Source organism: Spermophilus citellus (assembly GCF_964194105.1).
Source record: "Spermophilus citellus genome assembly, chromosome: 9".
In the NCBI taxonomy this organism is placed as follows: Eukaryota; Metazoa; Chordata; class Mammalia; order Rodentia; family Sciuridae; genus Spermophilus; species Spermophilus citellus.
In genome coordinates, this window is record NC_138191.1 from 65,845,318 (window position 1) to 65,871,952 (window position 26,635).

At 36.3% G+C, this 26,635-nt stretch overlaps 1 protein-coding gene across 1 annotated transcript in view; it reads right to left on the minus strand.

The window, feature by feature from the left end:
• Window positions 1-8,659: 8,659 nt before the first annotated feature.
• The window catches only part of LOC308656598 (calcium-activated chloride channel regulator 2-like), a gene marked incomplete at its 3' end in the record, with an annotated part of 38,152 nt that continues 20,176 nt past the window's right edge, over window positions 8,660-26,635 (minus strand). Inside the window, exons 10-14 of the mRNA XM_081307841.1 lie at window positions 25,385-25,609; window positions 23,770-24,040; window positions 13,832-14,002; window positions 10,190-10,423; window positions 8,660-9,096 (exon numbers count right to left, since the gene is read on the minus strand). Of these exons, the coding sequence (XP_081163967.1) occupies window positions 8,660-9,096; window positions 10,190-10,423; window positions 13,832-14,002; window positions 23,770-24,040; window positions 25,385-25,609 (1,338 nt within the window). The remainder of the gene's footprint in view (window positions 9,097-10,189; window positions 10,424-13,831; window positions 14,003-23,769; window positions 24,041-25,384; window positions 25,610-26,635) is intronic.

A 26,635-nucleotide genomic window follows, 5' to 3' on the forward strand; every position in this document is an offset into this window, starting at 1 on the left:
AAATGGTAAAAATGCTTTGGAAGGCAATATTGTCAAAATTTAAGTGTGTGAACCAGGTGCAGTGGCACATGACTATAATCCCAGCAGCTCAGGAGAATTGCAAGTTCAAAGTCAGCCTCAGCATTTTAGGGAGGCCCTAAGCAACTTACTGAGACTCTCTCTCCAAATAAAAAACAAAAGGGGTTCGGGATGTGGCTCAAGCGGTAATGCACTCGACTGGCATGCGCGAGGCACTGGGTTCGATCCTCAGCACCACATAAAAATAAAGATGTAGTGTCCATCAAAAACTAAAAAATAAATATTAAAAAATTCTCTCTCTCTCTCTCTCTCTCTCTCTCTCTCTCTCTCTCTCTCTCTCTCTCTCTCTCTTTAAAAAAAGGGGGGGGGGACTGGGGATGTGGCTCAGTGGTTAATTCCCCCGGCTTCAATCCCTGATATGAAAAGGAAAAAAAAAAAACATTAAAAGAGTGTAGCTTTAACATTCCTAGAAATTTACCCTACAGACTACGAGGTGCATAAGATTACTGTACAAGGGACAAATTTACACAAGTTTATAAGATTATAATACAAAGTATCCCATAAAGCTTACTTTATATTAGCAAGAAATTGAATTGTCCAAATGTCTATTAGTAAAGAAAAATAAGTAAGCTTTTTTATTTAACATTGATTTTATTTATTGCATCTTACTTAAATATCTATAATTCTATAACCATTTTTATAATTGAAATACATTTATGTCTAAAAATAATAATACTTGACTGAAGACGATAATTTTGAAATCCTAACATGTCAATATAAAAATGGAAGGCATATCTACTCTTAGTCCATTCTTTCTTTTTCTTTACCCTTCCTTTTTCACTTTCTTCACCTTTTATCTTCTTAATGCTCTTGCTTCTTCTTTCCTATGCTGGTGTGAAGTACGGTTCTGCCAATTTAAAAATTATTCCTTTGGGAGGTTTGTTTATTTATATTGCTTCTGCTTCACAGAGACAGAAAGCAATTGCCCAGGATACTGGATAGCTTCCTCTTTCCTGTGCCCTTGAGTCAATTGTTCCCAGTTCCCAGCTTTTTGATAAGATTCAGCAGCTTGTAGATGGGAGGGAGAGGGAAATAAAATTGGTTGCCATCAGGGTCCCTCTCCACCCATCCCAAGAACCATCTTGCTGATAAGAGCTATCCAATCTAAGGGAAGACGGGATTTATGGAAGAGCCATTTCATTTGATCTGTGAGGATGAGATATCTCTTTACCACCACGCATATGTGTCTGTGTCCTTGAGTGCTTCTCTATCATCATGTACTCTGTGATCTGTGGCCCTAACTTTCATGTTTTATTTTCTCTACTTTTGCCTGATCCATGCTTTTTCAACTTCCTGTGATATACAGAAGTTACACTCTCCTTCCTTACAGAGCCACTACTCATCTGACTTCCCTATGCCTCTATTTCCTGTGTTTAGATCTTAACACATAATGCGGCATCCACCCAACTTCATATATATCCTCTTTGTTTTTTCTTCAGGTGAATTTTCTTTATTTTTTAAATAGCTTTGTTGAGAGATAATTTACAAAACATACAATTTAACTATTTAACACATATAATACAGTGGTTTTTGCCTTGCTCACAAAGTTGTGTAGCCATCAATTTTACAGCATTTTCATTATCCAAAAAAGAAACTCCATAACCATTAGTAGTCATTCCCCATTTGTCCCTGCTCCACTCCCCATTCTCTCCTCCAAGACCCTCACTCTAGGTGATCACTTATCTACTTTCTGTCTCTATCTGCCTATTATAGACACTTTTTAGTATTCTTGCTAACTATAATTATATATCTTTTGACCATTGTCTTCTCCCTACCCCCTGCCACCCAAAGCCCTGGTAACCATCATTCTATTCTCTATTTCCATGAGAGATTGACATTTTTGGATTCCACTTATAAGTGAGATCATGAAATATTTGTCTTTCTGTACCTGCCTTATTTCACTTAACATGTTTTCCAGGCTTATCCATGTGGTAACATATGAAGGGATTTCCTTTTTATGGATGAATAAAATTCCACTGTGTTCATATACCACATTTTCTCTATCTATCCATCCATTGACATACTTAGGTTGAATCCACAGCTTGGTTATTGGGTATGATGCTATAAACCTAGGAGTGCAGCTATCTCTTTAACATACTGAATGGATTTCCAGAAGTGGGATTGCCATACTGTTTTCTATGTAGTTATATTAATTGTCTTTCTCACAGTTTGTAAACATTCACTTTACTTTATATCTTCACCAGGACTAGTTTTATTAACTATTCTAACATGTGTGAAATGTAATCTTAATATGTTTTTGATTTGCATTCCCTGATGATTAGTAATGTTGGATATTGTTTCATATACCTGTTGGCTATTTGCACGTCCACTTTTGAGAAATATCTATTCAAAAATTCTGGAGACTGAAATCCAAGGCATGGCACCATCACTTGCTTGGCATCTGGTAAGGGCCTTCTTGTAGTTTTATCATGTAGTGACATAGAGCCAAAGTGGCTTTTATAGTATATGCTCTTTCGAGATAATCCAGCAACCCATTAATGAACCCTGAGCTCTTATGACCTTATCACCTCTTGAGAGTTCTACTAGCCTCACCCCTTAGTACTTCATCTTAAGACTTTAATTTCAATATAAATTTTGGTGGGAACATTCAAACCAGAGCATCTCTTGTCAGATGTATACAGTCACTCCTTAGAATTTGTGGGGGATTCGTTCTAGGACTCCCCTAAGATATTAAAATCCAAAGATGCTCAAGTCCTTTATATAAACTGGTGTACTATTTGCATATAGTCTTTGCATATACTCTTGTGTGCTTTAAATCATACATGTTTGGTACAGATACAATTTTTTCCTGAATATTCTTAATCCACAGTTGATTGACTACACAGATGCAGAACCCTTGAATATTAAGGACCAACTGTCATTTGTAAATATTTTCTCCTATTCTGTAGGTTGTCTCTTCAGTCTATTGATTGTTTATTGTGCTGTGCAGATGCTTTAGAGTTTGAGCTAATTCCATTAGTCAAATTTGTCTTTTGTTGCCTTCAATTTTGATGTCATATCCAAAAATATATGGCTCAAACCCATGCCATGAAGCTTTTCTTCTATAGTTTCTCCTATTACTTTCATAATTTTCAGTCATACATGTCTTTAATCCATTTTAAATTTATTTTTGTATATGATGACAGATAAGTTTCTAATTTTATCCTTTGCATATGGATTATCCAGTTTTACCAACACAGTTTATTGAAGAAATAATCCTTTTTTCATTGTAGACTCTTGGTACCTTTGTTGTAAATAAGTTGGCTATATGTATGTGGGTTTATTTCTGGTATTTCTATTGATCTATGAGTGTCTTTTGATGCCAGTGCCATGCTGTTTTGGTTTTGTAGTATATTTTGAAGTATGGTCCAGCTTTGTTCTTTTGCTCAAGATTGCTTTAGCTATTTAGAGTCTTTTGTACTTCCATATAAATTTTGGGATTGCTTTATCTATTTCTGTGAATAGTGTCATTGGTAATTTGACAGGAATTGCAGTAAATCACTTTGGATAGGATGGATATTTTGATAATTATTTATTTTTCCAACCCATGAACACAGGGATTCTGTCTATTTATCCACAACTTCTTCAATTTCTTTTATCGGTACTTTATAATTTTAACTTCCCTGGATAAATTTATTCCAATTTTTTTGGTAGCTGTGGTAAATTATTTTCTTGATTTTTTTCAGATATTTTAGTTTTTTCAGTTTCTACTAGTATATAGAAATGCTACTGACTTTTTATATGTTGATTTTCTATCTGCAACTTTACTAAATTTGTTCATAGATTTAGCAGATTTTTGGTGGAATCTTTAGGTTCTCTCTATATAAGCTCATGTTGACTGAAAATTGGACAATTTAGCTTCTTTTCAATTTGTATTTCCCTCTCTTTTCTTCTTTTGCCTAATTGCTCTGACTAGGACTTGAAATATTATGTTGAATGGAACTTGTGGAAGTGAGCAACCTTGTCTTCCAGAGATTAGAGTAAAAGATTTTACTTTTTATTTGTTCAGCTTGATATTAGCTGTGGAATCATCACATATGGCCTTTATTATGTTAAAGTACATTCCTTCTAGGTCTAATTTGTTGAGAGATATTTTAATCAGAAGTGATGTTGAATTTTGTCAAATGCTTTTTCTGCATCTATCAGAATTATCATGTTTTTGTCCTTCATTCTGTTAATGTAATGTATCACATTTATTGATTTGTGTATGTTGAGCCATACTTGCATTCCTATGATGAATATTAATTGATCATGGCAAATTATCTTTTTCTATGTGCTGTTGAATTCAGTTTATTAATTTTTTTTTTTTTTTGGTACTAGGGATTGAACTCAGGGGCACTCAATTACTGAGTCACATCCCCAGCCCTATTTTGTATTTTATTTAGAACAGGGTTTCACTGAGTTGCTTAGCACCCCACTATTGCTGAGGCTGGCTCTGAACTCGTGAGCCTCCTGTCTCTGCCTCCTAAGCTGCTGGGTTTACAGGCATGTGCTACTGTGCTACTGGCCAGTTTATTAATATTTTATTGAGGAATTTTCCACCTATGTTTATCAAAGATGTTGATCTGTAGTTTTCTTTTTTTCTTGTGTCCTTGTCTAGTTTATGGATCAGGGAAATGTTGACCTCATAGAATGAGTTTGGAGGTATTCCTTTCTCTTTAATTTTAGGAAAGGTTTGAGAAGAATTGTCAATAGTTCTTGATGTATTGGGGTAAAATTCAGCAGTGAAGTTATCAGGTTTTGTGCCGCAGTCTGGCTGGGCACAAAATCACGAGCCACCACACACCTTGTAGATTCAAACAGCAACTCTTTATTCTCGAACTCACACAGGCACTCTACACACACACACACACACACACACACACACACACACACACACATTCTGGGGAAATCCACGATCTGGGCAAAATTCCACCAGGCTCTGAATTCCAAAATACTCTCTCAATCCCTGGAGAACTCAACGGGAACTCAAGGAGCAGGCGTGCCTGAGGCAGCAGGATACGCCCTATTCCCAGTAGGGTACACCTAAACCCAAGGAGCAGGATACTCCCTAAAACCTGATCCTCCCTAAAACCTGATCCGCCCTAAACCCGGATCCGCCCTGGTCCTTGAGCAAGGTCACCTTACTCAAGCATACATGCAATGTCACTGCAAATGACCTGGGTCCAAAGGCAAGCCCGTTTCCACAATGGAGAGTCCTTCCTCTAAGCAACATGGAGTAGGCTGACAAGAAAATTTCGATGCGTCATTCCTACTTGGCAATGGCTCTCAGCAGTTTTGAACTTTGATAAGAGTTTCAATTACTTATTATTTTCCTTATTCATTATATTCTTTTCAGATTTCCTGTTTCTTCATAGGTCAATCTTGGTAGGTTGTATATGCCCAGGGCCTTTTTTTCTGGATTATCCAACTTATTCATAATACTGTCCTATGATCCTTTGTATTTCTGTGGCATCAGAAAAAAATCTGTGTATTTTAAGTGGTTTGGATATGGTTTGTGTCTCACAAGAGATCATGTATTGAAATTTATCTTCATTGTGAGGAGTTAAGAAAGTGGACGCTTAATCTGATTATGGTATTTAAAGGTGATGCCTTTCAGAAATGATTAACAGAATTAGATAAGATCATCAGGATGGAGCCCTCATGATTGAATACTGATGGCTTTATAAGAAGAGGAAAAGAGACAGCAGAAATACACACACAAATACACCTGATCTTTATTTCTTTCCACATTATGCCCGTGTTCCTTTGGGACTCTGCCAGCAATAAGGCTGTCACAAGATGTGAGTCTTTAATCTTAGATCAGAACTGTCAGCCAAAATAAACCTCATTTTTTAAAATAAAGTTACCAAGCATCAGGAATTCTCTTTCATCTTAGTAGCACAAAATGGACTAATATACTATTGTCATGTATTCTTTTACATCTTTGATTTTTTTTTTAGTGCAGCTAAAGATTTGCTGATTTTTTTTTTCAAAAACTCTTGCATTTTGTTGATCTTTTGATTTTGTAGGCTTTATTTCATTTGTTTCTATTCTGAACTTTATAATTTCCTTCCTTTTGAGTTGAGTTGCTTTTGTTTTTTTCTAATTCCTTGAGGTGCAACATTCAGAGGTTTATTTGTGATCTTTCTTCTTTTTAGATATGCATTTAGTGCAGTTCATTTCTCTCTTAGAGCTGATATTACTATATTACATGGGTTTCAGTAGGTTATGTTTACATTTGCATTTGTCTCAAGAACTTTTAAATTTTCCTTTTAATTTTTTTCATATATTTGTTGGCTATTTAAGAGAATATTGTTTAGTTTTCATCTATTTGTAAGGTTCCTGAAGTTTCTTTTATTATTGATTTCTAGCTTTCTGCCATTTTGGTCAAAAAAGATCCTTGATGTTTTCAATCTTATCAAATTAGTTAAGACTTGCTTTTTGGACTAACATATGATTTGTTCTTGAGGATGTTCCATGTGCTGTGGAGAAGTTTAAATTTGTTGTTTCTTTGCTGATTTTCTCCCTGGATGATTTATCCATTGCTGAAAGCATGGTATTGTTACAGTCTCCCCTTTCAGTTACAATACCCTACTGGTATTGTTACAGTCTCCCCTTTCAGTTCACAGTTCTTCATTCTCTTTGGCTCAATTCTTCTATGTCTCTATTTTATTATTATTATTATTATTATTATTATTATTATTATTTATTCAAGATCAACAGGGCCTTTACAATGACTCTGTCCTATTGATTGCTGGGATCTCTAAATCAGCATTTTTCTACATTGACCCACTTCATGAAATCACACTTTCTATCCTGTTATGTTTGTTCATTTCATTTACATCTTTGTTATCCCTTACTTTTGTCTCTTACATTTCACTAGGTTCTAGACTGAAGTCTATTTGTTCCATTCCTCCACTGGCACAGTGGAAGAAAAAAAAAGAAAAGCAGATAAACCAAGTTACTTTAAAGCTATATTCTCTTCCCTGTTAATTGATCTTAAAATAGTTAAGAATTTTAAGGCCTAACCCTGGCATCTTTCTATACCTTCTTAAATAAGCACAGCAAGGGAAAAGTCCAGGAAACTGGCTCTACCTTGTATAGCTCTGCCATTCACCAGCACAAAACTTTGATTACTCATTTAACTCTTTACCTTTCTGTCTGTAAAAGAAAAAAAAAATGTCTGAGGACTTGAAACCCACCACAGACCTGGCTGTGTATTTTACTAGCCCTGTTTAAAATCATAGAAAAGCAAATTCCATACTCGTGGGTATAGTAGCAATAGAGGGAGGAGGGACTTACTGCCAAAGCTAGGAACTGCAAGAGTCTTGAGGCTCCTTCCTTGAAGACTTAGGCACTATGAGACTCAGAAGGTAATAGGCCAGGGCTGCCTGGGCAGAGAGATTTGATGGTTGCTTTTTCTCCATTCCTGCTGAGTCTCTCCTCAGGTGTTCTCTTCTTGTCCCAACTCACTACATTTCCTTCCTTACCACCCCAAACTGATCTAATTTTCATTCTTAATTGGTCCTAGTTATAAAACCAAGACCTCTTCTACATTGTTATTCATATTTATTCAATAAAATTTTAAGCTCTTTGTTCAATACTGTTTTAAAAACTAGAGGAAAGTAAAGTCAGATGAAAAGTAATTTTTATTTCATTGTGGTCTGTGCTGCACTTTTTCCCTGCCCTAGATGGAGAAAGGATTCTAGACTCTTATTTGGCCACAGGATAGAATATGATAGTCATTTCCAAAGGTCAATCTCTTCCCCCTGACCTCTTCTTAGGTTGAAATAGAATAAAAGTATATGGTCTATATATGTATTAAAATAAGCACAGAATAATGTCTTTCATTCCTTACTTAAATCCTATGATAGAGATAACCATTTTTATTCAAGTGTTCCCAAAGCAATAACTTGGAAATCTGCTTTGACGGGAATAGAAACTTATAAACAATAAATTCAATAGACCTTTGTTAGAAAACCAGTAGGAAGAGATAAGGATAAAAACCACCTTTTAAAGTTACAGTGAAAAAAAAGATTTCTTTGAGCATTAGTGGTAGGATTTGATCTGTATTGTTTTTAACCATATGGCAAGAGATACAGAACTTGACAATAGTGGCTTCATATATATAAAATGTAGATTGATTGTCAGTCATGAACAAGCAACCTGCTCTGCGCAGATAAGAAAAAATGAAAGATTAATCAAAGTAACTAAACAAGTGCCTTATATAGACAGTTACACTGCATAATCCAGGCCTAACTCCTGTTTCTCTACTTGAAATTTTTTTTCACTTCAATAAAACCATCTTTTCTTAACTCTCATTCAACTTTGCCCTTGCCTTTGCCTTTAAAGACACTACCTTGAAAAATAACTAATGTTATTTTCCCGTAACTAAAGCCTATGGGTTTTATAATTCACCCCTCAAAATGACTATTACAAAAATATGTGTAGTAACTATGTAAAAACAATATCTCTATTATACAAAAACTCAATGCATTTTAATACAGTTTTATGTTAACTTTATTTTGAGGTCATATATTTGCAAAATGCAAGTGCCATGGGCCTTTTATCAAAAAAGGAAGGTATTCTGTGTATTTGTTCATAGTAATTTTGTTCCATTCTCTTTCTTGTCTGCTCTCTTTTTCCTATTCAAAGTATAATGTGCTGTAACTATAATGAGGCAAATGATTCCTATTAAACTTATTGCTATTAAAACTCCTTTCATTATAAGAGAATCTCTTCCTAGTACAGGAGCAGAGTTTGGAGAAATAAACAGAGAAACCTGGGCAACATTAGATACAGCAGACTTTAAGGAGTTCTTATCCATTGCTCTCATAGCTATATAAATTCTGTGGCTTTCTTGTGTTTCTCCATCAGGTTCAAGTCCATTTAAGAAAAGTTTGGGTAAGAATGTAAACATCTCCCTGGTGCCAGCCTGCTGAGGTTTTAGCTTTGACATATTTACGAAAATGGCACTGTTAAAGTCATCTTGAATACTCTGTAGGTTGTTACTCATTCTTATTTCATAGCTTGCAGCTGAAATTAAAAGAATAAATGGAGGTGTTAAGTCACTTTGAGAAGTTTTCTAGTTTATTAAAAATGACTAATGAAAATAGCAATGAAAAAGTCAAAATGTCTAGGAATCAACATAAAAAGAAATAAGAATAAGAGCAAAATTTTAAAACATTACATAAAAACCCACACTAAAACCTGGGCATGAGGACTTGTGTTTTTTGAAAGCAAGATGTAACATAATAAAGATGTTATTTTTCCCTAAGCTGTTATGGAAATTTTATGTGATTTTATTAACAGTATCTCTGATTCTTCACAATACTGAAGCTTATTGTAAAGTTTATATGGAAAATAAATGATAAAAATGGTCATACAAAGTTTGAAAGATATTGGTGCATAAGAACTAAACCAATGCCTCAAGAACTCAAACCCTGACACTAATATGTGAATAAACTTATATTATAAAGTAGGTCAAATATATTTAGGAATTTAGCATATGATAAAGGTGAAATTCAAATTAATTATGGTGTGGCAAATATTTCTCAATAAATGGTGTTATGACTGTCAGGTTAAAAAAAAATAGGAAAAAGATATAGTGGGTGGAGGCCTGGAAGTTAGCCCTGGCCTTAGAAATGGAAAGTGGAAGGGACTCCATCAAGGTACATCCAAGCATGGGCAAGAAAGACCCCAGTCTGGGAACTGCTTTCAACTTGTGTAACAAAAATGATGGCCAGAAGTGGGAGAGGAAAATGCATCAAGGTTTGCATGAGTCATAGGAAATGGTCCCCTAAATCTGACTTATAAACACATGAATAAATATTCATTGGAGAATTTTCAGAAAACTAGTTACTTCCAGTTTTTGGAAGCATGTGCTCTGTAATGCAGAACACAGTTTTGCTGAATTGGCCACCAATCTCACCAGTGGAGATTTCTGTGTGACTAATGCCAGTGAGTCTACCAGGGCTTCTTCACTTCTGGGGCAGCAGACTTTTTAAGGCAACCTTCTGCAGCTTTTTAAGCTCTAAACCCTAAAGCTATTTTCACCCAACTAATCTTTGACATAGTAATTAGAAATACCATCTTGTAGAAAAATAGATAATGAAACCAGCAAACATACCCTGCCCCTGATCGAAGTCTTCTCCAGGTGCTGTCCAAGACAGGGTCACTTCCTCTTCCATTTTTACAGCTTTCAAGTCAACAATTTTGCATGGTGGAAACACATCAGGATGGGGGCCAGTTGGAACTCCCACCACTGAAAAGGAGCCCCCTGAGCTAACTCGGCTAAAGCCCCACTTTTGCTCCTCCTCATTTCTGCGCAATGATTTTCTTGGAGCATTCATCTGAATATTACCTAAGATACAAAAGAATCACCAAAAAGACAAATTAAAAATCTCCTGAACAGCTTGTTCTTAACAGATTATTAAGAGGCTTTTTAAAACCCTTTTAACCACTTCTTTAGAATAACTGAGTTTATGCATCCAATAATTCATTAATGTATTTATTGAGGGCAGATGCTGTGCCAGTAATCAGTGACAAAAAAGAATACTGTGTGGAATTTTCAGTTTTGTTAATCATATTAGCACACATACATTTACAAATTGTGATGAGTGAAGAAGGCAAAAAGGCAGAGTGCTGAGTCCACAATTTAGAATGGTATCAAGGAAGTGACATTTAAAATTTTCCTAAGGGTTGAGCAATCAGGCCTGGAAAGAGCAGAAGTTTAAAAAAAAATCAATTCTAGGTAGAGGGAAGAGCTTGGGTGAAAATTCTGAGATGTGCAAGAGCTCTACAAGGTAGAAAAATTAAATTAAAGAAAGGAAAAGGGCTGGGGTCGAGTTCAGTGGTAGAGTTCTTGTTTAGTATTATGTGAAGCCCTGGATTCCATCCTCAGCACTCGAATCAATCAGTCAATAAAAGAAAACAAAATAAAAAGAGGGGAAAGAATAGTCTGAGGTGAGACAGGAGAGAAATTCACGCAGGACCTTTTAGCCTTTGGCTGCTTTGTAGAGACTGAAGTAAAGTGTAGCTAGCAAGGGGGCCACTCAGAGAGCCATCTATAGTTCAGATAAGAGGAGATGGCAGCTTGGGAAGGGCGAGAACAGTGAAAGAAGGCAAGAAAGGGCAGTTCAAGATGTATTTTGGAGACAAAGTCAACAAAAGTTGATAATAGATTTGTATATGGAATAGTGAAGGAGACAATGATGGTTTAAAAAAATAGCTCCCAGGAAAAAGAGACCAAAAATTAAGAAACAAGGTTTACAATTCTTGTAAAAATATGAATGAGTCGATCATCTATGAATTTCAAGCTCAAAAAAGGGGTTTGGTTAGATTTAGTAATTTTGAAGTTATAAATTTGGAGGATATGACATGTAGATATTATTAAAGCCATATGGATTAAAGAGATAACCTAATAATAATTTTAAGTATAATATAAGTAGTATATATTTAGTACCTACTATGTGCTATGGACTTTTCTAAGTACCTTATGCGTGTCAAATGTTTAATTTTCTTAGCAAAACTATGAGGAGAGTACAGTTATCACCCCCATTTACACTTATTTACATATATATAAAATAAAACTCAGACTCTCAGAAGTAGGCAACTTGCTCAAAGTCACAGTTCAGCACTATGGCTCCAGACAGCAGATTCAAAAAAATCAAGACTAAGCACCTTTAGAAAAGGAGGAGACGGAAAAGAGGCTGACAAAAAATTCCAGAGGATAAGAAGTAATCAGGAGACTATGGCATCATGGAAACCAGGAAATAGCAAGGAAGAGCTCAGTCTGCTACCAGACACTGCTGATAATCAGGGAAGATGAGGACTGAGGTGTGTCCTTTGGACTCGGCCAGCAGGGTGGCCATTGGCAAATAGGGTCAGAACAATTCCAGTGGAATGATTTGAGTGGAAACCACATTGTGGCAGGCAGAGTAGTGAACAGGAGGTGAGAAAGTTTAGTCAGCAGGTTTTGATTAATTTCAAGGGATGGGAAGACAGGGAGTAGAGAAGTGGACAATACCTGGGAGGTGATGTATAACTTAATTTTTTATGGGAGGTAATAAAACATACTCAAATACTGCTCAGAGAGGATAGCAGCAAGTGATCATGTGTGAGAGAGGTTCTCAAGGCCCTTGGTTGGAATCCAGAGTGGATCCAGCAGAGACTGTGGCCTTAGGAGAGAAAAGGAAGGGGGCAGGTGCTGCTCTGTCTGGACTTTTGATGGTGTGAAAATAGAACAGCTCCCATTTGCCAGAGAAGTGTGTGTTCAAGGTCATCACCCAAGAAGAGCTGAGAAAGTGAATGCTATTCATAAATAGGCATGGCAAGGGAATCCGTTTTCTTTTTATCGCATTTTTAAGGCATATATGAAGTACACAGAAAGCCATAGTTGAGCATTTCTAATCTCATTGTACACTAGATACTGATATTTGATCTTTTAAACTCCTGGGTTTTAAAGAGATACACAGAGCAGTCAGTTGCCTAAAAACTCCTTGATAAGAATCAGCTCTTCTATTTGGTATCCCAAGTTTCTAAGCCAATCACCTAGTACGCCTTCAAAACTATTCTCTATAAATTAACAAAGGGAATATCTATTTAGAAACAAGCTATTATAACTTGATATGAAATCATACCTATACAATAAAACTGTGTTACCTTGCAAATTCACTTACAATGGTTTTGAAATAATCCAAAATATTTGAAGTATAGGTAAGACTGAATTATGTAGGAGGGAATACACCAAAAAAAAAAAAAAAAGAGAGAGAGAGAGAGAGAGAGATGCAAATCCATTGTAGCATCTTGATTAGTTTCTAATGAGAAGCACATACAGAACAAAAAAGTTATAGAATTGGGCTGGGGATGTGGCTAAAGCGGTAGCCTGCGCGCCTGGCATGCGCAGGGACCTGGGTTCGATCCTCAGCACCACATAAAAATAAAATAAAATAAAGATGTGTGTCCACCAAAAACTAAAAATAAATATTTAAAAATTCTCTCTCTCTCTCTCTCTCTCTCTCTCTCTCTCTCTCTTAAAAAAAAAGTTATAGAATCGTATAATGGAATGGTCCAGGTGATTAATTATAACTGTTGAAGTACGTAAGTAATATTTATAAAATTGATTTTGAAATTGTTTTTAGAGAGACTACAGCATCATATATTTTTATTTGTTATATTTTAACTATTGCTACCCATCAGGAACTAAAAATAATGGTGTTTTTTTTTTTGTTTTTTTAAATCTTCTATTTATTTGACACTTGTATCCAGCAGAAAATCAGAACCCCTTTAGGAATCACTCAGTTCTCTGTAACATCTGAGCTTGTACTTATTCAGAAACTCATTTCCTATGTAGATTATTTGGTCTGTTTACTTCCTTCTTTTAGCTGCTAGAAACTTTTCTTGTTTCTCTTTTCTAATCCTCTCCAAGGGAAATATAGGAGCCAGAACTTAGAACTCTCAAGTCTCTTTATCTCTTAGTAATTCTGGTGAAATTGCCACAAGAAAGAGGTCAGTGATTACTAAAATAAAGGTAGGAGTGGTCTATGGGAATGACCTATTATCTGAATATCCACTACCATGACTCACTGAGTATTGAGGAGACAGTCAACACACTATATTGATATAAGTATAAAGAATTTTGAAATTCCATCTCTTTCACAACTCTCTCCTTTCTCATCCTTCCTCTTTGCTCCACCCAGTACACACCCACTCATCAAAGATATGTACATGAAATGAAATTATTCAAATTAACAGTACTAATCATTCTTACCATTTGCTATGTAACCTGGTACATACATAGCATGACTTCCTGGGACAGAGTGGTCTACGGCGCTTTTGCTGGGAGAATGATTGACATGCACTTTCAAGCTATATCTACCATTTACAGCAAAGGAGAAAAAATACCTCGAGTATATTCCATCATTTTTTATAATATCAGCACCTGCATAGACAAAGATTCAATGTCAATACTTGTCATCATAGTTGATTGCTAATATTTAATGCTACTAAAATAACATTTCTCCTTTTATTCTTTTCATTTTAGTAACTGTTATCATGATTATTGCTATTTTTTATTTTATGAGGTAACTAAAGACTAATGGTCCAATAATTTCTTCCTGTTATTCCTTAGCCTCTGAAAAATTATTTCCTAAAGGTGAGTGAGTTGTACCTACTGCAGTTTTAATAAAGCACTTAAAAATCATCTTTAAAGCTTTTGTTCCTATCATCGAAAATGATACTAGTTTCCCCTAGAAACCAAGTGTATTTTTAAGCTTATTTATGGTCATAAACTCTTTTGAAATAATATATATTCTGCCTCTAAGAAATAAATATGTATTCACATATACACATTTTCATACACTTTTCAAGAGTTTGTGAATGACCTGAAGCTGTTTGATTAAGAACCTCTGTTGGGGGGGGGGGGACAAAAATAAAAATTGATAAAATTGTATGAAATTGTTTAATTTCCTCATTAGAGAGTACATGGAATTTTTCTAGATTCTAAGAGGATTGATAACCTGGAGTTTGGCAGCTTTGGTTCTGTCCACAGTGCCATGATTCAGGGGACGTGCTGATAGCTTTGCCAGTGCTAGACTCCCTTCCTTTTGCACTGATCCTCAGAGAGCAGTTCAATTCAGAGCCAAGTCTATGAATGGCAGGAAGACCAAGACCCCAGAATAGCAGGTAAACCACCAGCTTAGGCCAAGTACAAGTCACATTCACCATTCAAGTGCAGGTGGCCTCTTTGGACAAGCAGCTTCTCCTACCCCAATTGTCAATTCAGTTCTCACACCACACTCCCAGCCCTGAGTCCCAGAACTATACCATTGATAAAGTAGAATCTTCCCGAGATTCCAACAAGGCGGCGGGCGCAGAGAGATCAAGTCTCTGACCTCTTCAGCTGTGCAGGCATAGGGAGTCGTAAACAACCTAAATCTGTTTGCTCAGGATCACTAGGCAATGCTGAGCTGACGTGGATCTGGGGCGAACAGTCTGGGCCTCTCAGAACACACTCTGAGCCCGGATCGGCTGAATTCAAGCTCCCGTTCGCCTGTTTCCCGCAGACAAACAGCTGTGACTCAGCACTAATCCATCCGGCTGAAACAACTGGTCAGCCCTTCTGATCCTACGGACGTAAATGCCAACCGAGCCTTCATAGGTAGTGGCCACAGGTTTGAAACGGGGCTTGGGAGAGACAGTAAGGACCCACCCGTTGCATTGGTCACCCGGCAAAGGGAAACGAATTGTCGCCATTTGCAAGAGATACCACCATGGCAGAGAACTGACGTCATCAGACTGCAGCGGAGGAGATAACTTCATTGAAACCTGCGGCTACAGGTGTGTAATTCCCTACCCTTCCCTTTCCACACATTGGGGAAACCTTAAGGGCCCCTCCCAGCTCTCCCGTAAGGGCACCTCCCAGCTCTCCCGTGAGCACGATAGCCAGACTGAGGGAATCAGAGGTGGCGCGGGACCCGTGGCGCAGAACTATCGCTCCCACCAGTCCTGACAGCTGAGGTTTCTTGCACCAGCTACCGGGGGCGTGGCTACCGGAGGGCAAGTAAAATTCGCTGAGGATTCTCAGCCCCAAGCTCTACAAACTTAGGGTCTGAGGGAATGGCAAACTGGAAGAGTGTGCCCAGTCGTTCATGAAAACAGGGCTCCCGGGAGCAGCAGACCTGGCGTGTAGCCAGTATTGTGATGAGCGGCACCCGTGAGAGGGGCCTGGCTAGAGGAAAAGTGGGAAGTGACTAGACACAAGAGGAGGCCCTAGACACTCAGGATTGGAGACTCGCCCAGTCTGGGAGGAGCTGCTGCACAGTGATTGGTTCCCGCGTATTGACAGGAGAAATTTGGCCTGGTGGGCACAGCGCCACCTACTGGAAGAGAAGTTAATCAAACTCTAAGACTACATTTATTAGTTTTTTTTTTTTCTTTTTTTTCTTTTCTCTTTTTTTTTTTTTTTTTTGATTTGGGTTTTTCTTTCATTTTCATTTTCTTTCTTGTTGTTTTTTTTAAATTTTTTTTACAATTTTTTTAAAATTTTTTTTCTTCTAATTTTAATTTTAATTTTTTTTATAATTTAAAAAAATTTTTTTCTTTTTTTATTTCCTATTTATTTTCTTCTTTTGTCTTTTCATTTCTTTTCAATTATCTTATCCCCCCTTCCTTGAATTCTACCTGCTTACTCTCATTCTCTTTAGTGACTTCTTCCCTTCCTTTCTAATACCTTTCCTCCCAAGCATCTAATAAATTTATAGGTGTAAACAGTAACTCAGCAGTCAAATAGAACAAGAAGTAACATGAGCAGCTTCAAAAAGCAAGGAAGAAAAGGAGTACAAACAATGCAGGACAGCCTAAATATTCAGGAGGACCTAGAGTCATCAGAAAAATGGTCATATAAAGACCTCAAGGAACACCTTAGACAGATGAAATGGAACCTTAAAGAGGATAAAAGACAGCAAATTCAAGCAGCGAAAGAACACATTGAGAATGAATTACATTAACAGATAAAAGAAGAAGTTAAGCATCTTTATCAGAAGATAGAGATTATAAAAAATAATCAAACAATAATTCTAGAAATGAAGGAAACGATAAACCAAATTAAAAACTCAATTGAGAATATCACTAACAGAGTGGAGCAAGTAGAAGCCAGAACGTCAGATAATGAAGACAAAATATATCATCTTGAAAACAGTCTAGCCAACTCAGAAAGGCTGGTAAAAAATCACGAGAAAAACATCCAAGAGTTATGGGATAACATAAAAAACCAAACGTACGAGTCATTGGGATAGAAGAAGGTACAGAGATTCAAACCAAGGGAATGAGTAACCTGCTGAATGAAATAATTACAGAAAACTTTCCAGAAATAAAAAAGGAAACAGATATACAAATTGAAGATGCATACAGGACACCGAGCACACAAAATCACAGTAGACCAACGCCAAGACACATTGTTATGAAGATATCCAATATACAAAACAAAGAGAAAATATTAAAAGCTACAAGAGAAAGGAGACAGATTACATTCAGGGGTAAACCAATAAGGTTAACAACAGATTTTTCATCACAGACGCTGAAAGCAAGAAGGTCATGGAACAATGTATTTCAAACATTGAAACACAATGGATGCCAACCAAGAATTCTGTATCCAGCAAAATTAAGCTTCAGGTATGACAACAAAATAAAAATCTTTCATGATAAACAAAAGTTAAAAGAATTTGCAGCCAGAAAACCAGTATTGCAAAGCATTTTGAGCAAAACACTACACGAGGAAGAAATGAAAAACAATAACCAAAATCATCAGTAGGAAGTGCCTCAGTAAAGACAGAGGGAGAGGGGAAAGATAATCATGGAGAAACAAATTAAATTTTTTTTAAAAAAGGGATAAATAATCAAACATGGATGGAAGTACAAACCATATATCAATAGTAACTCTGAATGTTAATGGCTTAAACTCTCCAATAAAGCAACATAGGCTGGTATCATGGATTAAAAAAACAAATCCAACAATATGCTGCCTCCAGGAGACACATCTGATTGGAAAAGACATACATAGGCTGAAGGTGAAAGGATGGGAAAAAATATACCATGCACACGGTCCTCGTAAGCAAGCAGGGGTGGCCATCCTCATATCGAATAAAATCGGCTTCAAGACTAAGTTAATCAAAAGGGATAAAGAAGGACATTATATACTGTTAAAAGGAACCATTCACCAACAAGACATAACAATTATCAATATTTATGCACCAAATAATGGTGCTGCGACATTCATAAAACAAACTCTCCTCAAGTTCAAGAATCAAATAGACCACAACACAATAATTATGGGTGACTTCAACACACCTCTCTCACCATTGGACAGATCCTCCAAACAAAAGTTGAATAAAGAAACTATAGAACTCAATATCACAATCAATAACCTAGACTTAACTGACATATATAGAATTTATCAACCATCATCAAATGGATATACTTTTTTCTCAGCAGCACATGGATCCTTCTCAAAAATAGACCATATATTATGCCATAGGGCAACCCTCAGTAAATATAAAGGGGTGGAGATAATACCATGCATTTTATCTGATCATAATGGAATGAAACTGGAAATCAATGATAAAAGAAGGAAGGAAAAATCCTACATCACATGGAAAATGAACAATATGTTACTGAATGGTCAATGGGTTACAGAAGACATAAAGGAGGAAATCAAAAAATTCTTAGAGATAAATGAAAATACAGACACAACATATCGGAATCTATGGGACACAATGAAAGCAGTTTTAAGAGGAAAATTCATCACCTGGTGGTCATTCCTCAAAAAAATAAAAAACCAACAAATAAATGAGCTCACACTTCATCTCAAAGCCCTAGAAAAGGAAGAGCAAAACAACAGCAAATGTAGCAGAAGGCAAGAAATAATTAAAATCAGAGCGGAAATCAATGAAATTGAAACAAAAAAAACTGTTGAAAAAATTAACAAAACTAAAAGTTGGTTCTTCGAAAAAATAAATAAGATCGACAGACCTTTAGCCATGCTAACGAAGAGAAGAACAGAGAGAACTCAAATTACTAACATACGGGATGAAAAAGGCAATATCACAACAGATGCTACAGAAATACAGAAGACAATTAGAAATTATTTTGAAAACCAGTATTCCAATAAAATAGAAGATAGTGAAGACATCGATAAATTTCTTAAGTCATATGATTTGCCCAGACTGAGTCAGGAGGATACACACAATTTGAACAGACCAATATCAATGGATGAAATTGAAGAAGCCATCAAAAGACTACCAACCAAGAAAAGCCCAGGACCGGATGGGTATACAGTGGAGGTTTACAAAACCTTTAAAGAAGAATTAATACCAATACTTTTCAAGTTATTTCAGGAAATAGAAAAAGAGGGAAAACTTCCAAATTCTTTCTATGAGGCCAACATCACTCTGATTCTGAAACCAGACAAAGACACCTCAAAGAAAGAAAACTACAGACCAATATCTCTAATAAACCTAGATGCAAAAATCCTCAATAAAATTCTGGCGAATCGAATACAAAAACACATCAAAAAAATTGTGCACCATGATCAAGTAGGATTCATCCCTGGGATGCAAGGATGGTTCAACATACGGAAATCAATAAATGTTATTCACCACATCAATAGACTTAAAGATAAGAACCATATGATCATCTTCATAGACACAGAGAAAGCATCTCTTTATGCTCAAAATATTAGAAAAACTAGGGATAACAGGAACTTACCTTGACATTGTAAAAGCTATCTATGCTAAGCCTCAGGCTAGCATCATTCTGAATGGACAAAAGTTAAAGGCATTCCCTCTAAAATCTGGAACAAGACAGGGATGCCCTCTATCACCACTTCTATTCAATATAGTTCTCGAAACACTGGCCAGAGCAATTAGACAGACGAAAGAAATTAAAGGCATAAAAATAGGAAAAGAAGAAATTAAATTATCACTATTTGCAGATGACATGATTCTATACCTAGAAGACCCAAAAGGGTCTACAAAGAAACTATTAGAACTAATAAATGAATTCAGCAAAGTGGCAGGATATAAAATCAACACATATAAATCAAAGGCATTTCTGTATATCAGCAACAAAACTTCTGAAATGGAAATGAGGAAAAACACTCCATTCACAATATCCTCAAAAAAAATAAAATACTTGGGAATCAACCTAACAAAAGAGGTGAAAGATTTATACAATGAAAACTACAGAACCCTAAAGAGAGAAGTAGAAGAAGATCTTAGAAGATGGAAAAATATACCCTGTTCATGGATAGGCAGAACTAACATCATCAAAATGGCGACATTACCAAAAGTTCTCTATAGGTTTAATGCAATGCCAATCAAAATCCCAACGGCATTTCTTGTAGAAATAGATAAAGCAATCATGAAATTCATATGGAAAAATAAAAGACCCAGAATAGCAAAAGCAATTCTAAACAGGAAGTGTGAATCAGGCAGTATAGCGATACCAGATTTCAAACTATATTACAGAGCAATAGTGACAAAAACAGCATGGAACTGGTACCAAAACAGACGGGTGGACCAATGGTATAGAATAGAGGACACAGAGACTAATCCACAAAGTTACAACTATCTTATATTTGATAAAGGGGTAAAAGCATGCAATGGAGGAAGGACAGCATCTTCAACAAATGGTGTTGGGAAAACTGGAAATCCATATGCAACAAAATGAAACTGAATCCCCTCCTCTCGCCATGCACAAAAGTTAACTCAAAATGGATCAAGGAGCTTGATATCAAATCAGAGATTCTGCGTCTGATAGAAGAAAAAGTTGGCTCAGATCTACATATTGTGGGGTCGGGCTCCAAATTCCTTAATAGGACACCCATAGCACAAGAGTTAATAACAAGAATCAATAAATGGGACTTACTTAAACTAAAAAGTTTTTTCTCAGCAAGAGAAACAATAAGAGAGGTAAATAGGGAGCCTACATCCTGGGAACAAATTTTTACTCCTCACACTTCAGATAGAGCCCTAATATCCAGAGTATACAAAGAACTCAAAAAATTAGACAATAAGATAACAAATAACCCAATCAACAAATGGGCCAAGGACCTGAACAGACACTTCTCAGAGGAGGATATACAATCAATCAACAAGTACATGAAAAAATGCTCACCATCTCTAGCAGTCAGAGAAATGCAAATCAAAACCACCCTAAGATACCATCTCACTCCAGTAAGATTGGCAGCCACTATGAAGTCAAACAACAACAAGTGCTGGCGAGGATGTGGAGAAAAGGGTACACTTGTACATTGCTGGTGGGACTGCAAATTGGTGCGGCCAATTTGGAAAGCAGTTTGGAGATTCCTGGGAAAGCTGGGAATGGAACCACCATTTGACCCTGCTATTGCCCTTCTCGGACTATTCCCTGAAGACCTTAAAAGAGCATGCTACAGGGATACTGCCACATCGATGTTCATAGCAGCACAATTCACAATAACTAGACTGTGGAACCAACCCAGATACCCTTCAATAGATGAATGGATAAAAAAAATGTGGCATCTATACACAATGGAGTACTATGCAGCAATAAAAAATGACAAAATCATAGAATTTGCAGGGAAATGGATGGCAGTAGAGCAGATTATGCTTAGTGAAGCTAGCCAATCCCTAAAAAACAAATACCAAATGTCTTCTTTGATATAATGAGAGCAACTATGAACAGAGCAGGGAGGAAGAGCAGGAAGAAAAGATTAACATTAAACAGAGACATGAGATGGGAGGGAAAGGGAGAGAAAAGGGAAATTGCATGGAAATGAAGGGAGACCCTCATTGCTATACAAAATTACATATAAGAGGTTGTGAGGGGAATGGGAAAATAAACAAGGAGAGAAATGAATTACAGTACATGGGGTAGAGAGAGAAGATGGGAGGGGAGGGGAGGGGGGATAGTAGGGTATAGGAAAGGTAGCAGAATACAACAGTTACTAATAGGGCATTATGTAAAATTGTGGATGTGTAACCGACGTGATTCTGCAATCTGCATTTGGGGTAAAATTGGGGGTTCATAACCCACTTCAATCTAATGTATGAAATATGATATATCAAGAGCTTTGTAATGTTGTGAACAACCAATAAAAAAAATAAAATAAAATAAAGTGTTAAAATATCAACCACTAAAAAAAAATAAAAATTATGTGCAAACTTCTGAAAAGTAGCCCAGAAAAAAAAAAAAAGTAGAATCTTCCTCTTTCCTACTGCAGAAGCAGGCTCCTTAACATGAGAAAAGCAGAGTATATTTAAGTAAAATAAGTGCTAAACATCTTATTATCAAGGTAGATTTAGCAATTTTTTTTCTATTGGAAATAAATAAGAGTATAGTATTTATTAGCAATTTTTTCTATTAGAAATAAATAAGAGTATAGTATTTAGTGATTTAATGATTAATAAGATGGTTTAACATTGTTGAGAAATTCAAAGAAAAATATCTCCATCACACAGTCAGCACTGCCAGCTCTGTTAATCGCTGAGGCAGAAAGAAATGGGGAAAGACCATTGGCTTGAGAGTTAAGAAAGCTGGTTTTAAGATGTGGATCTGCCACTTAGTAGGTTTGAAGCTTAATATCTCACTTTTATTTCTATAAAATGGGATAACTTATCATAGAGGGTTGCTGTGATAGTTACCTGAGAGTATGCATGAGAAAGTACACTGTTACATTATAAATCATTTTGTAAATACAATTTATTGTTATTCATTAATTTTACTTTGCAGATAAATACTGCTTCCATTACAGAAAGTATTAGACAACTATGCACATGTGTGTTGAGTGTTGGGATAAAGACTTAATTTACACTTAATGTCTAAGTAGCATTTTTCAAACAAATGAAATGATTCAGGGAATGAATATAAAAGCCTATTGAATTCAATCAGGTGACTTTCCCTAAGAGAACAGGATCTATTCTCCAGGCCAGTTCACAGGCTGGAGCAAGGGAAAAACATTCTGTGCATATTTGGACTGTACACTACAAAATGAAAGCTCGGGCCCTGCATAAGCAATCAGAACATAAGACGTTCATTTGTCTCCATTCCAACAGGCAAACAAGAAAACTTCTTGGTATCCCCCTGAGATGAAATTGAAGTACAGTCCTCTGAATGAACTTTGTTCATAAATGTCATACATGATTGCTGTGGTAAGCTAGCTGCACTACAAAAGGGCTGCCAAAACCAAGAATCTTGAAAAAAAATCAACTTAAAATAACAGAGCAGAGGTATGTGATTTTATTAGTACATTAAATATTTGGGACTACCAATATAGACTTCAGGGTCTATTATCATTCTGAGAATTTAGTTTAGGAAAAGAACAGAATGGGAAACAAGAAATGAGGAACAACAAAAGAGTTTAAAAAATTAGTCAGAAAGAGTCCAAGTGCTGCTGTCTGCCTGGTCAGATTCTCTGCTATCCATACTGCATAAATGGAATTCAGAGAAGCTCTGAATTCCATTTATGCAGAACAAGAGCTTTGAATTAGCATTTCTTATTTTACTTGGTATTCCCAGTGGTGGGGAAATCTCTATTTTGATTCCACTAACCTGCTGGTCTGGTCTTCTTTGGGACCAAGTCACACACATCAAAGGCATTGCCAAAGATGTGCTGTGTCCTCTTGTCAACTCAGCCACCTGGCCAAAGAATAGTCTAGAGCCATCTCATGAGTCACAGTTCAATTTTCGATTTTTTTTTTCACAACTGGGTCCAAAGGGAAAATATGGCTTAACTGTCACTGCATATCCCTTCTTGAGTTTTCATTTGCTATTTTTTTAGCTGTCCCATCTAATTATTTCAGTGAACCAGTAAAACTGTTCACTCTGAGAGAAATACGGGCACATCATAATGATGCACGATTTTGTTCATGAGTGACCTTATGAAGCAAGAGTGTCCGATGTCACTGGCCATGTGGAAGCCAAGACCAAGGAGTTGAGTGGCTTCCTTCAATCTTTTTACAATCAAGATACGGTCACTCTGAAGAGCCTCATAGAGACTATTTTCTCAAATTAGCCTGCAGCTATTTAGTGTATCAGTGATTCTATGAAAATTTGAGATGGAAAAATAAAAATAATTGAATTAAAGAAATTTAAGTAGGCTTATATCAATGCAACTTCACCATATGTGGCAACTCTCGTGAACATGTAGAGCACCATGACATTCCTCATTACCTGCTCCATCGTCGGAAAGTTTCAGCATGACAGGATCTCCAATCTCTGGCTCAACCATCGCTGTAACCGTGGCATTAAGAATGGGGTAAAACCCTCTTTTTACATTTGCATAAATTATCACGGGATGAGGAAAATAGGTGCTATCTCTTTCCACAAAGGCTTCCACAGTGGCTGGGGGCACAGTGGAGCTGGAGGCACGGGAGGCCACTGTCACTTTCAGGGCCTGAGGAGAATGGTGTGTATTGTTCAGGGTGTATATCCAGTGCCCCGGCTGCAAACAAAGGGTTTTTGTTTTATAAAATGTGAGGGGAAAAATTAACAATTTTAAAGCATACATCTAAAATCTTAAGGGTCAGGAGTTTAGATGCCATCACCTGCACAGTCTTCTTTGATGGAATTCATGTGCTTTGCCATTTTCTAGTGAAGTCTCATTTGAGCATTAAGATGACCTATCTATTCTTGTTTTGGAATCATAACATTAGTAACAGATGAATGTCAGGAATCTCCACATCAAAAATATTTCTATGGTGTTTTGATACAGGGCACCTAATCCAGACTAAGGGGTTGGGCAAATGGAGCAAGAAAAAGGAATAGTGTTTGCCCTTGTGCACAGATGTGAAAAGAATACAATGAGCTGCAGAAAAGTTCAATAGGATCAGAGCATAAAGTAATTGAGAGGAAGGTCAAGAAAGGTTGATCAGGTTTGCATTTCAGAAGGATCACTCTGAAGGAGGTGAAGAATTGGAGGGATGCCAGTTAGAGTCAAGGCCAGTTAAGAGATTGCCAACAGCGATGGAGGCAGGGATAGTGTGTGATAAGGCACTGAGTTCAGGCAGTACAAGAGCTGATCTAATCAAACTACTGCCCTGCTTAAAACTTTCAGTGGTTCCCCTTCACCATCAGGATTTAAGCCCCTCCTACCTTTATTCTGCAAAGCTCTTGCTGATGTGGCTCTTTATTCCCTACTTCCTCCTTTACATGCATTCCCAGGCAATGTGCCATTGCAGTTCATCTATATTGAACTACTTGCAGTACTACGAACAGCAATGTTATTTTTCTCTGAGCCTCTCTATGTGCTGTACCTACCTTGTGGCCCCTTTATTCCCCATATTTCCATTTTAAAGTCCTCACTTCCAGAAAGCATTTCTCCTTCCCACCCTTCTGTATGCTCTGATAGTGCCTTGTTACTTACTCCTTTCATGGCATCTCTTTGTAAATCACCTACAAGATCAAGCAGGTACTCAAAAGCATGTGTATTGCATTGTTCATGTTATAAGTTTTAAGTAGAGAATTTTTCCTAAGCATATAGAAAAGTATGTCCATATGGATTACATAAAGAAGGATGTAAACTAGAAAAAAATTATTTGTACTACTAGTAGAAATACTAATTTCCACTGTTCGAGTTAGAAGTTTTTATGTGAAGTTCTAAATATATTTTAGTTGCTCCTCTTAAGTTTTTAACATCTACAAAAATTTTTCATAAAATTTAAAGTTTTGATATATCAAAATAAAATCTCATTCACACACTAAATTTAATAATGTGATTCAATTGAAAGTCAATTGGCTAAATGTTGTTATAAATGTGTGTTGTTATAAATAATTCCTTAACACCTACCTTGGCATATCCTGGGATCAAAAGGCTGGCTGTCCGAAAAGCCTCATTGATGATAAAATTATTCATGTAGTATTTTCTTCCAGTAGGATCAAGTAATAGAATCTCAGGGGGACCACTGGTCTGCCACATGACTAGGAAGATAGTGTCATTGCCCACACTGTTATCCACAGTCACAGTGTTTTTCAATTGATGATAAGGGCTAACATTTTCACCCATGCTTTCAAGCTGTTAAAAAGAATATATATGTGAAAGTTTCTAGTGTATAAATGATCATTTCTCCTTTTTCTTGACTTTTTTGACAAACAAAAACAAATTTGCAAGAATAAAAACATTTAATTTTGACATATAAAATTTTCATATAAAAATGCTTTTCCAAAACAAAATATTATATAAGTGGTGCTAAAATATTTTGTTGTTGTTAATGCAAGTATCCTTTCATTATTCTTTTTTTATATATATGACAGCAGAATGCATTACAATTCTTATTACACATATAGAGCACAATTTTTCATATCTCTGGTTGTATACAAAGTATATTCACACCAGTTTGTGTCTTCATATATGTACTTAGGATAATAATGATCATCACATTCCACCATCATTAATAACCCTATTCCCCTCCCTTTCCCTCCAACTCCTCTGCCCTATCTAGAGTTTGTCTATTCCTCCCATACTCCCACTTCCTATCCCACTATAAATCAGCCTCCTTTTATCAAGGAAAACATTTGGCATTTGGATTTTTGGGATTGGCTAACTTCACTTAGCATTATTTTCTCTAACTTCATCCATTTACCTGCAAATGCCATGATTTTATTCTCTTTTATTGCTGAATAATATTCCATCATATATATATATATACTGGGTATTCGCAATAGATACAAGTCTGTAAATAATTTTTAAATTACATTTATTAAAAACATTAAAATACTGTAAAATTGCTCAAACCTAGAAAAATCATATTAGCGAATGGCAGCAAAGGTATCATGGATCAGTTTGTAGGCTGCCAATGGCTATGCTGTACTCTCTACTGGGCCCTGGGCTGCTGAAGGGACTTTAGAGGTGGCTTCTGCCCTAGGAGAACTAATGATATGCAAACAATAGGGAGCAGCAGCCAATGTTGGGAATGCTAAGACTAATTTGAGACCATATGAAGACTATTTCATATTAAATTTGGTTTTCATGTTTTTTTGACAGTTGGTTTTATACCATGTTAAAGAGGAAATAACAGGGTATAAAGATTATGGGGAATTG